The sequence below is a fragment of the Bactrocera tryoni genome, chromosome 3, assembly GCF_016617805.1.
Source record: "Bactrocera tryoni isolate S06 chromosome 3, CSIRO_BtryS06_freeze2, whole genome shotgun sequence".
NCBI lineage: Eukaryota > Metazoa > Arthropoda > Insecta > Diptera > Tephritidae > Bactrocera > Bactrocera tryoni.
Window position 1 is genome coordinate 6,034,718 of NC_052501.1, and position 15,057 is coordinate 6,049,774.

Here is a 15,057-nt window from a genome sequence, read left to right on the forward strand (position 1 = left end):
ACTAGAACCATTAATTTTGCCGCACAACTCGTGTACCGCCCCACATACCCCCCTACCCCACAAAAATTGTAAGCATGTGTGTGTGTGTATGGCAAAGCGACGCTCAAAAAGCCATTCAAATTTCACTCGCACTTCTATTTCCGTGGCGGGCTGCTCGCAGCGGCAGCGTACTCGCAGCGCGCCATATTCCTTCCACTTCGAACTTTGCTGCTTTTCCGCTCATTTTAGCACACCAAACCAAGCGAATGCCCAACAAGCATACCAAAATGTGTACTATTTAGCTACAAACAAAAGCCAGCAAATAATGTTAGAAAGCAAAACACAAAAAAACAGCAATAAATATTATTAATGTTGAGAGCGCTTCGGAAACATTGCGCGCACATAGAATTCAGTTTGATACAACGACTCTCCGTGACGTGCGAGCGTGCACGGGTGAGCTAACGAACGCGCGCTGTTGCCGCACAAGAGCAAACGAAGCGCGAAAAGTTTTCAAAAATCCGATTTTTTTTTCACTGCGCCTACTCGGTGGTTTTCGAAAACAAATCGAGTGAAAAATTTTGTAATTTCTCTACGCGTTATGTGAATTTTCAGTAGCGGCAGCGAACCGCTATTGCTCGTGCTGTTATGAAATCTGCTGCGATCTATGTATATGTATGTGTGTGTGCCGAATACCAAAAACAAATTGTAAAAGTTTTCTTAAGGCATATCCAAAATTCTGTTTTTCGAAACCTAAAAGGCAGCGCGCCAACATACAAACGCTGCTTCTGTGTGACATTTAGGGAAACAGTGCGCGTGCCCAATGTCTCTTGGGCCACCACCGTCCACCACGGCGAATAACCGTTGACGCTGTGCTCAGCGCTCGCCGATCGGTGCTACTTTGTTGAACATTTAGTGGGGATCACTCAGTATTTTCATAGACCTACAGTCGAACAGAATGAGTCGACGATTTTCGACAACCGAAACGAGTAGCAAAAAGAAGAAGAACAAGCAGCACATTCAGCAATAACTGCAAAAGCAGCAACAACAAACGAATTAGCGGAAATTTTGAAATACGCAATACGAATTTCAATTGATTGAGCAAACTTTTTCATACGCAACGAACAACTTTTCTTTAAACTGAACAAATATACATAACTGTATAGATACATTTTTTGTTTTTGTCTTTCCTGGTTACGCGACCTTAGTCACCACAAAAAGCGCTGAAAATCACCGCAAAGCAAAAACTAAAACAAAAACAATAACAAAAAGTAACGAGAACGTGCGCGGTTAACCTAATTATCATAGTAGTGGTAGAGTACGGAGACATTTGTAAGCACAAGGCATATACTTGAGTCACGGACCGCCTAGAACTAAGTAGACAATCAAAAGTGATCGATGAGCGATCGTGTTGAGTAAGGGACAACAAGTGCAATAAAAACTATCTAATTGAATTGGAGATAACATGCCAAATTATCGCCAGAAAAATAAGAGAAATAAGAATAAGAATCGACAGAAAAATCAACAACAGCAACAGCAGCAACAACAACAACAAAATAAAAACAAAAACCAAAACCTGCAAGAACCAGAAATTCAACAAACCGATCAAAACCGGCAGCCCACCAATAATCAAGACAATCAAAGTCAGGGTCAAAGCAGACGTGAGCAATCTAATCAACACCAACAACAACAACCCACAACATCGCCGCAATCACCAAAATCCCCCACACCAACTGCCACCCAAACCACACCGGCTGCTTCGGAAGACGAGCCGCGAACAGCTACTTCACCACAGCAGCAGCCGCCAAGCTCAGAAGATGCGCGGGAAGTGGACTCTGACGCCCCTGCTGCTGCGCTCAATCAGTGTCACAATTTAAATTCGAACGAACCCACAACCAGTCACCAAACGTTCACAACTGCAGTTGAACGTGAAGAGTGCAATCGTGTGGAAGATGCAGACGCACAACTTTCACAATTAGATAATAAGGTAGCGACACACAGTGACATAGTGCGCATTGAGGAGATAGTGGGTGCCGAGTGCGACAGTGCAGTGCAGGAATCCACGATGGGCAATAAAGACTCGAAATCATACATCACAAGCGATGATGACGCTGCAACAACAACGACAGCAGCGACGACCGCAACAGTGACAGCTTCGACTGATTTGTGCGGCATAAGTAGACCAGATCGCACCATAGCCGGTGCCAGAGAGTTGGACGAGCTGCACACGGCAGCGCCGAAAACGCAAATGGCAAAGGTGATTGTGCATAGAATAGTGCGCGAGACGACAAGTGAGGGGGGCGAGAATGAGCCGCGCATTGGAGACATTGACAAGGTCGAACAAGTGGCGAGTGTTGGTGAGCAATTGACAAGTGGGAAGACGGGTGAGCTTAAAGTGGAAGTGATGGATGAGCAGAAAACACAAGTGACGGCGACTGATGGACAAATTGAAGGGTTTGCACAGCAAAAGCAAGTGCAAAGTGCAGCAAAGGAGGTCGAGACAATGAGTGAGACACAACAACCTAAAGTGATTGTGCACAAGATCGAGCAGAAGCCGGAAGAAGTGCAGAAAGCAAATCACAAGAGTGATGAGCCGAAAGTTATAGTGCACGCAATACAGCATGAAGAAGACGATCTAACGGTTAAACAGCAAACAGAAGCATTTGCTACACAAATAACTAGCCAGATGCCTCAATCGAATGCCGCTGCAAAGGTGATCGTGCATAAGATCGCGCAGACATCGAACAATAATGCAGGTGCTAGCCAAATACAGCGTGATGAAGCCGATAATTCAAGAGCAACTCCAGCCGATGCGATTTGCGTTAGCCCCAAAGGTAGGCCGGAACAAATTGATGACTCAAAAGTCATTATACATCACATACAACTCGAATCTACATCACCCATAAACTATCGCGTTGACTCGCCTGACACTGACAGCCCCACATCGCAGTTGTACCGCAGCAAACAGGCACAGTTACTCAATAAAAGTATTGTGCAAATACAAGAGCTAAGCGACGAAAGCTCCAGCGAATATAATGACAATCCGCCTGTGATAAGCGAAGCCGAGTCTGAGACCGAGTCTACGGCTGGCGCTTGCGCTTTAGACTATGCTCAAGCTGTGCGCACACTCTCTCCTGACAGCGAGGTCAGCTACGAGGTTTCGCACAAACCACCAGCCATTCCAAGTCAGGAGCAACAAGACCTAAAACAGCGGCGCGCACAAAAGCGCGTGGCGCTCGAAACACATTTCCTGCCACAATTACTGAGTCCACGTTATCTGGATAGCATTATGGAAGAGAACAGTGACATGAGCGATGCGCGCAGCGATTGTTCCGAGAACCCACTGATGACAACACACTCCGGCGACGATTTGCATGATGCAACCGCGTCGAAAGTGCGTAAAGCCAATGAAGTATTCCCGCGCAGCAATTTGGATTTTACGCGACGACATGCGAAAAAACAGCTTGGCGCTCTGCCAAAGAAACCATTACCCATACGCGAAGAGCCTGTTGCCATGGTGGTTGCGGCCAAATTGATCGATAACGCAATAACGCCCGCACAGGAATGTTGTACGCGCTTGTCCAGCGAGCACACGCCCGAATCGGAAGCAGCTGAAGTGATATATTTGAGTAGTTCGGCATCGAGTAGCCTGTCCGATTTGATGGAGCTCGACGCGGAGGGTGACGGCGATGATGAGTGCGGCAACAGCAGTCGCTCCACAATCGATCTCGACACAGACGCAAGGGAAATCATAACACGACCGGGCAGCGAGGAGTGTGCGGCGACAGCAAGTGATAGTCGCGAGAGTACACCTGTTAATCAAGCATCAACAAGACTGTCAGAAAATAATGAAACGCAAAAAATTCACACAAATAACAATAACAATGCGAGTGGTTGGGTAGAACAAACAACGCCAGCGGCAGCCGCTGTTAATGGCACAAATATTGACACAGCCAAGATCACTAATCCCATTGAGCACAGAATATTTGAGAATTTGAAAAGTTTGCAATTGCTGGCGGAGCCAAGTGGAGAGCGCACACTCTCCAACGGCAGTGGCGAAACAAAAACAAGCACAACAACAACAAACATAAGTAAGCGCACAATAACCACACATAGCGAGTCGGAAACGGAGACGGAGACGAGTTCAGAGACAACAACGGAGAGGTGTGAATATTTGCGCAGCTCGAGCAGCAGCGGCAACGGCAGCGGCAGCAGCAGTCTCACTAGCAGTATTGATGCTAAGTATCCGCCAGCCATAATTGCGACTAGTGATAGTTTAAACGTTGACCCAGCAGTGCTGCTTGAAAATATTGAATTGGAAATGAATAGCGTGCGCGATATATTAAACTCGCATACGATCGAGACAACGGCGACAACGTGCGGGAATCAGCATGTCTCCGATACGCGTACTTCGTGTGAATTGAAAAATATTGATAAATTTAATAGTGCTAAGAATGTTTCGCCCTCACCACCACCCATACCACCACCACCCACCAATGCTAGTGCTAGTGATTTTCATAGTGATTTTACAGGTTTTCAAACACAGTCGGCACCACAACCACCACCACCAATACCCGCGCGCGCCCCACAAGACAACACATTCAACTCTGCATCGACATTTACAACAGAACAGAAGAGTCCACAAACGCAAACAACAAATACACTCTCCCCCAACACCCATAACGCTTTGACCACACTATCCTTGCTGTCGCGTCAAGAGTCCGCCGAGTCCCATTGCTCCGACAGCACACAACACAGTCAGTGCACAGCCATCAATGTTGGCTCGCGCCCCTCCACCGATCATGAGTTAACGCCACCACTGACTGCAATCTCACCCATTTCAGATGCGCAACAGCAACGTCAGCACACCGAATGGAAATATGGGGAAAATAGTGAAAGCGACGTCAACACACGCGGTCAGCAAAACGATTTAGAATTACCGAGCGCCGAACAAAAGGATGCCGCAATTAAAAAGTTACGTCTCTTATGTACCGAAACATTGGCTTCCATGCCATATGGCGAGCAGGTACTGGTAGAGTTGGCCACAGTAGCACAGAATATAGGTGAATTGCAAGCGAAGGCGCCAACACAAACGCCAGCGGAGAAGAGTTCTGCGCTGCCACAAGGAACAACACACGCAACGAACATGCCATACCCGTTACCCCAATTACCGCACATAAGCGAATTGCAATTGTCGATCGCTGCTGACGATCGTACGCCCACAACACTCAGTGAACCGAAGCGCGCACAGGCGTCACACAGCGCCACCTCCTCACATACGACTACTACCCACAATGTGGCGATCACACAGCGCAGCGATCCAGTAGGCGCATCGCGTGATCTCACCGCCGCCTCTGCAAAATTATTGCATTCGCCACCACCACCACCAGTGCCCGTGCCACCTGCGCGCTACAGTGATGCGCCTTGGCTGGGCGTGCCAACAGCAGCCGATCCCAATGTGCTGGTATGTCTATCGCCCGCGCAACAACAGCAATTGACAACCGGCACGCAATCCTCACAACAGGCTGGCGCCCAACAAACGCCACAACCCGATCAACTTTTGGATGCGCATCAAAAGTTTCTGGAGCGACGTGGCTACCACGAATACACCGACGAACAGGTGAAATCGCTCAATGCTGAATTGCAGCAGGAGGAGCAACAGATATTGAAGACGGCGGCGTACATGAAGAAATTACGTAAAAGCCTGACACCACCACCGCCGCCCGTGCCGCCACCACCAGTGCCAGCGAAGAATGCCGAAACGGCAGCGAAGGCACAAAATCAAGCCAGAATAGCCGCGTCGTCTTCGCATGTGAGCAGCGACCACAGCCAACGCGTTTATGACGTAATACAAGATAGAAATGCTAATGAGCAAATAGCAGCCACTTTTGCGAATGGAGAACAGCAGCGCCAGCAGATACAAGCGAACCAGTCAGAACAAAAGCGCTTGCTAACGCTAACACAGAAAGCTGACGCGTCAGCTGATGCTGTTGCTGTTTCGGTAGATGGCTCATCCTCAACAACATCTTCGGCACACCAACAGACATCATCACTTGAAAATAACTCAAGGCAAACGAGTGCCGCTGACGGTGCTGCCGCTACAGCTGCTGCACAGGGTGGCGCGCCAGCATTCGCAGGAAAACAGCCAACAGCCAGCGCCGATACACGCCAGTATTCAAACGCAAACGCGTCCGCATCAACCAGCATTAGTAGAGTGTCCGACTTGTACGCTGCTAATAATTACACAAAGAACAGTTTCCCAACAACAGCAACAACATCAACGTCCTCAGCCAATATGCAGGGTGTCGAGAGTGAATTGGCCAAAATGTTCCCAACCATGGGCTCCAGCGATATTTTCGACAGCAACCGTAAACGATTCTCCAACATTGAATCCTCCACTACATCGAAGGATGGCGCTTATTGCGCTCAACTGCAGAGCACGCTACCCAAACGGTACTCCAATATCGAGACGCACTCCTACGAGGCGAAAAAACGCATGGAAAATGGTCAGGTGGTCTATGACTATAGTGATTCACGCCACGAGCGTCAGTCGGATGGCGACAAGTCCTTGGAGAGTGCATCCACGACCTCTTTGTTGCAATTCCCCGTTAGAGAGCCATCCAAAGAATATCTGCAGTACCCGGTGGCTGGCGATGGCGTGTCAAGTAGAAGCGGAAATAGTGAAATTATGTCAGCAATAAAATTAAACACAACAGAAAATGCAAAAACAACTACGCAAGAAACTAACGTAGAAACAAAAGAGCAAACCAACGGCATAAACATGACAAATTTCGTACACCCTGCCGCCACTTCAAACGCCACCGCTACTTCTACCACAGCTACGACACAGCACAACCCCACCGATCGCACGTTCGGCACAACGGCTACAACGGAGACCACAATAAAAGAAGAACATATTAAAAATAGTCAAGAGTTTGGTAGTAGCACGGCACGGCCACAAGCCTCAAGTGGCGGTGGCGATAGCGGCAATGCTTATGAAGAATTTAGGCAACGTGCCAAAGCTGCGGCGGATGGCGGCGCGCTCGGTGCTTTCGGTGGTCAGACGCCAGCCACCGCGCCACCGCTTGGCCAAGGCAATAGTAAGCATTCCGCTTTCAATTTTCAACATGACAAACTGTTCAAGGACTTTGATGCGTTGTCGCAACAATTACATATGGAACTCGAAGAGGGTAAGGCGCAACGGCAGCAACGCGAGAAGTCTGCATCACTTTTCGATCTCAATCGTTCGCAGTGGAATTTCAAGGACCATTTCGATGAGCTGAAGCAACAACGGCATCAGCACATGCAAGAGTTAGAGCGTGAAATCGAGCGTTCGATGCGTTCGCGTCAATTGAAGGGGTGGGCTAATGGCGGTGCACAGAACACCACGAGTGCACCAACTGCTGGTCGTACTTATGAAATACCAATACAAATTGAACAAAATAACGGTGCTTACGACAGCGCACATTCAAATGGTTTTGCGCGCAAAAGTGATAGAAGTTCAGCGCCCAGAGAACTAACACAACCGCGCGCGTACAATATACCCATTGTAATGGAAAATGGTGACGCGCCAGTGCCACCACCACCACCGGCAGACTATGATACGGTGGATGATGCGTCACGTTTCAGACGTGCCGAGTCAATGTTTAATCTCTCCGAAAACACGAGACGCGCACAACCCCAAACACCACAAACGTATGCCACCTACGAACGTCCTAAATCAGCTGCTGCAGATGATTGGGCGCGTTATGCAAGTGACTTTGGCTCTTCGGAAAATATCACACGTCCTTTCGCACGTGAAGTAGAGATCTGCTATCAACGTCAGCGACCACGCACCATACGCGCGCCACGCCTTAGCGCCTCCACCAACGATCTCTCGTCATACACGCACAGCTATGACAATTATAACGCTTACAATGCACGTCGCTCGCATGCGCCTATGTTGCAACCAGTGGCACAACAACAACGACCACATCACGGCAGTTGCTACTCAGTGCTCGAACGTGACCCCAATCCCACTTATATTAGCACAACAACGCGACGCGGTGTATCGCCAGCACCTGTTTCACCTGCGCCACAAGCTACGGCACAGGAACCGCTCTACAGCCCACATGCGCCTGAGCGGCAGCGTCGCGCCTCACTACCACGTGAGATACAAGAGCAGCAACTGAAATATATTAGTAGCAAAGAGGAAGAGCTACGCATGGAATTCGAGCGTTTGCAAAACGAGCGACGCCGTCTGATGGAGGAACTAAATACGCCACCAGCTGCAACGCTGCAAATGCCGCAACATCCAATGCGTGACATATACCGACCAATGCCAAAGCTGCCCACACTCACGGAAGATGAAGTGTTCCGCCAGCAAATGGCTGAAGAGTGGCTGAGCAAAGTGGCGGAACGCGAAGAGCGTCGCCTACAGAAAATCATCAAAATCTCCAAGGTCAATGAAACACAGCAGGGACAACAACCGCCTGTGCCGCCACAACCCAAAACTGATATTAGCGATGAGTTCCTCAAGCGCGTCCAGGAGCGACGCACGAAACTGGCTATGCCAGCTGACAGCGATTGGGAGAGTGGCGCCGAGTCACAACCGGCTAGAGCAGGACACGCGAGCGAGAGTGATGCCGAAGTGCCGCCTGTGAAAGTGATCGAGGGCAAATCGGAGGCGGATTTGCGTCAATTACCGCGTCACCTACGCGAATTCGCGCGCTTCTCAAATCACAATGAAGAGAAAATCGATGGTGGGCATCGGGTGGTGCATCAGGAGGAGGAGCGTCGCCAAGAGGCGAATGGTAATTCTATGAGTAGTGCGTTAAAGAAATCGTCTGTGGTGAAAACTGTGAAAATTGCAAGACCGGAAATCGTAACAAACACTAGCCAACATGTGGCGCCACCGCCAGTAAGTGTGCAACAACACCAACAACCGCGTCAACAACCACAACAAGGGCATAGCCGTCCAGTAAGCGGCGGTGAAACGGGTGAGTGCATGCACAGTGTGAACGCTACTACATTACAAACTATTCGTAAAACATTTGCTTCAGCTTCTAGTACTACTACTACCAACTCCTCCACCATAACCAAGTCCAACTCAAATTCCTCGAACGCTACCGATACAATCGATACTACTACCACTACTGCTACTACAACAAGCGACAATGTTGTTGCAAACGGTAATTCAATCGACTCAAATGATTCCACTCCAACCTTACCCGCTTTAATTGGTGCTGGTAGCTTTTTGGGAACTGCGATCGTTGTCGGCATGTCGATTTGGAGCGCTTTTAACTAAATATGAATTCGATGAGTAAATTAGCAAGCGTGGCGTGTGTCATTTTGGTTTTGTAGAGTAAATAAAAATTTCGAAGAAATTAAATTGCAAAGAAAACGAAAGAAAAACATTAGTAGCACAGTATAACGGCAAAACAACAGTGACCTTGAGAAATGTCGCATGAGCTTTGATGCTTCTTATAAGTCATAAATTTTTGTTACGGCACCTTAAATTTGAGAGGGATATAATATTCAAAGAAAAACGATTTTAAATATTCTTTATCACTTTATAGCATTGGCTGTGGTGCCAAACGGCAGGAAAGGCATTGAAATATTTTTTTTTTTTTTTTTGATATCAGAAGATATTTGCTGGCGGTTTGAACATTTAGAGAAATTGGAATAATGAGAAATAGGATCAAGCAGCAACATATTTTATAGTAACAACAAAAAAAAATTCAAAATTTAAAGTTTTTTAAAATAAATAATGATAAGCAGTACTGTAGTAGGACCATTATTACAGCATATACGGTAGATTTATAAATAAAAAAATATATAAAAAATAGTTTATGCAAATTTGAACTAATTTTTAATTAATATTCGGCTGAAATAATAATTTACGAAATTAAGTTTCAAAATCTCACAATACCTACCCCAGTAAACTGTTTAAAATCGGCAGCGATCATCTGAGCGATAAATTTAAAAAATACCTCTAATAAAATTATGTCAAAAAAAATTAATTAATTAAAAAATAATAATGAACGTAACTGCTTAGACAAAAATAAAGAAATAAAATATATATTACAAAAAAACTAAAACTTATATAAAGAAAAAATAAAAAAAACATATTAAAAAAAAACAATAAATTTATCAAAAAAAAATATGTTTAAAGAAAAAAAATATAAAAATAATTACATATATTTTCTTTGCTTTCTCTATTATGTGATTAATTTAAAAAATATATCTGATAAAAAATAGGTCGAAAAATGAAAAAATAATAATAAACAACAAAAAAAAATTAAGAAATAATAATTAACAAAGCTTAGATAAACAAAACTTAAGACAAAAATATTTGGAAAAAAAATTTCAAAAAAAATCTAACAAAAAATTAGATAAATAATTATTTTTTTTTTTTGTTTTTATAGCATATAGTGATAAAAATTGACAAAAATGCCAAAAAAAAATAAATTAAATACATATACATGAAATATTATGTAAATAGAATTTTAAAATCATTAACTTTTAAAATCCCGAAATTTTCCAAAATTTTAATTTTGAAACACTTACGTGTTAAGCTGGGGAAAATAATTTTTAAATAGTGAACTTTAAAAAAAAAATCGAAATTTTTCAAAATTTTACTTTACAAAAGCAATTTCATGTTAAGCTGGAGCCTTTTAAGGAACTTTACTCTTATACTGTGCTACTTTTTGTGTCATATAACCAAAACTACTTTAAAGACAATACACACAACTTGAACGCGCGCCAAGCCCACATACGATCCGCAGTTGTGTTGCCTTCATTCTTCACCAAGTTTTCATCCAGACATACCAAAAACATAAAAATCACAAAGAGGCTAAAACATATATACAATATAATTGGTAATTAGGATAACTCATACTTTCGAGTACTTATATGTTTCATAAACATCTCTTCTTTCGACAAAAACAGAAATTCTGTCAACTATCTGCTTTATGTAACTACACACCCACCATATATGCATACGTGTATGTAAAATATACCAACAACCTACTTTCCTATCTAGCCACCACTGTAACTACTCCACGCATCAATAGCTCATCGGTAAACTGAAACATAACTACATCTGTGGTGCCTTGTAAATAATTGTGCTTCAAAATTTTTACTTAAAAATCCACTTCGACCATCAACCATCTGGGATTATTGTACCTATGTATACATACTCGTACATATGTAGTTTTGTCTACACAATTCACAAATTAGTTAATTTGTTCACTATAAATCGTTAATGTTTCTCTTCAATTGCTCGCTTTAGTCGACGCTGCTGAAACAGCGCCCTTTACAACAACACCACCATCACCACCAACCCATTCACCATTCTTTAGCAAGCTACCAGTATCGCCCTCCTTTGACGAGATGTTCGCCACGTCACCGTTCAAGAGCCGAATTTATGACGAATTCGAAAGATTTTGGCGTAGCTTTGACCATACCACATAGCCCAGCAGCTATCTACACACCTATGTACATTGCAACAACAAATAAAAAATAAATAAATGCAAACCGCAGCAATGTGTTATGTGATGTTGCAACAACATTTCGTGTGATTTGCCACTAGCAAGCCGAGTATTCCCGAACCCTGTGAATGAAACCCCGTATTGTGTAGCCTTATCTACTTACGTCTTATATACACTTACTACCACTACTACTACTATAAATTACAACAACAAAAAATTTATTAAACTATTTTTATTTTTTATGAAATATACTAAAATTTATTTGGATTATTATTTCTTTGAATTACTTCTATGCGATATACATACTCGAAAACGATATTAACGAAATTATAAAAAAAATATAAAAAATTAAAAAATGTATTTGTAAAAAGAAACAAAAATACTAATGAAATTAAACGTTATGCATATATTTATAAAAAATGCAACAACAAAAACTACTGTTACAAAACCAACCCGCTTGTATAGTTAGTAGATGAAAATTGTGTCTGTATGCTCTTAATTTAATAATCAATAATATGTATGTAATAAATATTAATGCAGTTCTTTGTTGAATAAAAAATACATATTTGTTGTTTTAACCAACCAAAAAAAGGAAAAAATAATATTGCTGTTTGTTTTTTGTCTTTCGATTGATATGTTTACCACAGTTTACGTTTGTATGTATTATATATTGTACTATATACTTACTATATATATTATTTTTTGATTTTCTCTTCGTTGGCTGCTCCGCTTTTGCATGTTTATCTTCCTTTTTACCGCCACTCTTTTGGCAATGACTAAATCCAAAAAAAATATTTTTAATAATTATTTAGTACTTATTTAATTGCGTAGTTTAAAAAACGATTTTTGAAATTATTGAAATTTTTTATCATACTTTTACAAATCCCACAACATAGATATATTTTCTTAATGTACAATATGTGTATGCATATGTTAAGTATGCTCAAATTTTTCTAAATTATTGTTATAATATTCTCTGAATCTTTTATAATTTTTTTTCTCGACTTCAAAATGTAGGCAACCTCAGTCAGTAATTGCTTATTGTATAATAAGTATGTAATATGTTGCCTACATTTGTGCGCTACATGTGACAGCAACGTTGAAGTTATTTGCTTGAATTCATTATCTTAGCGCCTTTGAAAAGTTCGTTCAAGTGGTATAACGGCTTACTTTGATACCGTTTTTTTCATTATGCCGGTATACATTTAAATAAGTGCCATTTGTTTGTTCGATTCGGCTTTCTTCAAGGTTTAGCAAACTGAAAAAATTGTTGGTAAAAGAATTGAATCTAGTTAAAAATTAATCTATTGGATAAAAAAATCTAAAACAAATTCTTTGTTGGTATAATAGAGAAAATTAAAACCCGTTAAATGAAATAGTTTTTTTGCCAGTGTTTATCCCACCCATCGCTTACCCTTGTTTTTGGTACATTATCAATATGAAAGATTATTCTGTCTAAGTTATTGGTTTTACTTAATAAACGGAATTTCGTTCAGCTTTGTCAAATTGTTTCGAAAATTTTGTTAATGTTTTCTAATATATGTATATATTTGTAGAAATTCGAAAATGGTTATAAATTATTCTCTATTTATTGTTCGTTTAACTTGTTTTTCAAAAACGTATGGTTATATCTTCACCTGTTTTTAAAGTCTCATCTAAGTAACTAATGACTAAACACTATTTTGAAAACAAGGTAATATTCGCATAATAACAATTTGGATAATATCCAAATTTGATGAAATACAGATACATATGACAATAGCTACTTCTTTGCAAGTCTCTAAGGAATACTAACAGGATCTACACCTCCGAAAAAGTACGTTTTCCGATTCTATCTCCGAAGAGTGTAATAACTTTTGTGCATTACATATTCTCTTCTGATTATCCTGCGTCCTCACAATCGGTTCTTATCTCTCATAAAGTAATACAACCGAAGCTAACCTTACTTTGTTTAACGAGTTACTTGGGTTTCCTCGGATAAAAAACAGCTTTTTTCAACATTTTTTCACTTATAAAAAATGAAATATTTTGTTAGAGTTTTTATTGTTACAAACATGCACTATTAACAAGGAAATTCTGAAATTTTTAGAAAAAATTATCTTAAACTCAGCCACTGCGACGCTATTTCCGGTGATCCCTCGGAAAGAGATATACCGCCGTTGGCAGGAAAACTCCTTACAGGATCATCTAAAGTTTAAAAAATACGTTTTTAGTTAAAACCTTAACTTAGAACATGGACGAAGTAAAAAAAACTGAAAATTAGATGTTTGGCAGACATTTTTACAAAAAAATTAAAATTTCAGTGAAAATTTCGTGACATTTTTTTTCAAATAGTTGTAATCGAAAAAAAAATTCTTCCTCCTAGGCTTGAAAAATAGTATCTCAAAGACCTGTGTTATATTTCATGCAGATCGGTTAAGTAGTTATCGTGAAATCTTGCCAACCGACTCAAAAAACACAGTTTCGAGAAAAACGATTTTAAAGACGGCGCACTTAGCCTAGCTAGCCTCATGCGTACAAGTTCTCAAGGCTGTAAGTCTGAAACTAATACTTGGATCAACTTGAAAATTTAGGGGAATATTTTAGAGGTATTCTAGAATTTAATGAGATAATAAAAATATTTAAAGAGATAATGTTTTAAAACGTGTAAGCCCATGAAACCCTTTAAGAATGAGTCATTAAAAAAAATTGGTAAAAACACAATGAAAGCTTCTGGTTTTTTATTCTCTTTTAGAGAAGTGTGAAAAAAAATATTTTCAAATTATGACGGCTTAATTAACATATTGAAATGAACCCACTTTGAGTATTTTGTACACTTACCTTTGTATGTATACACTCAGCTAACCTGTTTCGCTAATTATTGTTTTTCTGTTCAATACCAAAAAGCAAGAATGCTTTAGGGAGGTTTTTTATTTGCTTCAGAAATAAAAATTGACATATTTCAAACTTTGTAAGTTAGACAAAAATTTTGAAATTTGTTTTCTTCAGTATACTGGAGTAATGAATTGCGTAATTGTAATAGTTTTAATTAAAAAAAAATTAAATTGTAATTAAAAAAAAAATAAAAAAATATTTCATAATTAATTAATTTGAATTTATATGAAAAATTTTCAAATTGAATTATATGAAAAATGTCAAAAACCAAATTTCACGAAATTGAATCTTAATAAATTTTTAATCAATTTATTTATTTTTTTAATGGGAAAAAATACATAATAAATTTTTATATAGATATAATACATACAAATTTACATAAACCGCATTTACATGGAGACGTATGCATATGTATTTATGGGTTTTGAATATCTTAGTATTCGTAAAATATATCACCCACCCTAACGCGCATCCATACCTCATAAATTTCAAAACTCACATGTGTCCAAGCAAGTAATATAACAACAAGAAACGGAAATTGCCACGAAGTGAGGCGAACAATTAGCAGATCCGCTACTTAACATTCGACAGATAAAGAGCAAATAAAAAGTCTCACAAATAAAAGAAAAGTAGCAACGCGATTCAGCGGTAAAAAATATGAAAAATAAGAATCAATTCGTTACAACTTGGGCGACGAGCCGCGCTGGCATGCAATTACCGTTAAAGCGCGACCCGA

At 40.9% G+C, this 15,057-nt stretch overlaps 2 protein-coding genes across 8 annotated transcripts in view; both read left to right on the forward strand.

Moving 5' to 3' along the window:
- The window catches only part of LOC120770451 (sorbin and SH3 domain-containing protein 1), a 92,355-nt gene that overhangs the window by 20,054 nt on the left and 57,244 nt on the right, over window positions 1–15,057 (forward strand). For 2 of the 7 annotated variants that reach the window (XM_040097926.1, XM_040097927.1), the window contains exon 1: window positions 421–8,954. The exons of 1 other annotated variant lie outside the window; for it this stretch is intronic. In XM_040097926.1, coding sequence (XP_039953860.1) covers window positions 1,442–8,954 — 7,513 coding nt within the window. In that variant the 5' untranslated portion in view covers window positions 421–1,441. Of the gene's footprint in view, window positions 1–419; window positions 8,955–15,057 lie in introns of those variants that run through there. 4 more of the 7 variants (XM_040097929.1, XM_040097930.1, XM_040097936.1 and 1 more) reach the window with 3 other exon arrangements.
- Window positions 8,961–12,010, forward strand: LOC120770462 (homeobox protein 10-like). Its single transcript, XM_040097958.1, has 2 exons — window positions 8,961–9,146; window positions 11,249–12,010. Exons 1-2 carry the CDS (start codon window positions 8,963–8,965, stop codon window positions 11,428–11,430), a joined length of 366 nt encoding a protein of 121 aa, XP_039953892.1. The 5' UTR covers window positions 8,961–8,962; the 3' UTR covers window positions 11,431–12,010.

What these genes read in the sequence shown, in the direction of transcription:
- LOC120770462 (XM_040097958.1), top strand. Translation starts at nt 8,963, where the DNA reads ATGCACAGTGTGAACGCTACTACATTACAAACTATTCGTAAAACATTT. An exon ending in CGACAATGTTGTTGCAAACG is followed by an intron (nt 9,147 to 11,248) that starts GTAATTCAATCG and finishes TGCTCGCTTTAG; the next exon opens with TCGACGCTGCTGAAACAGCG.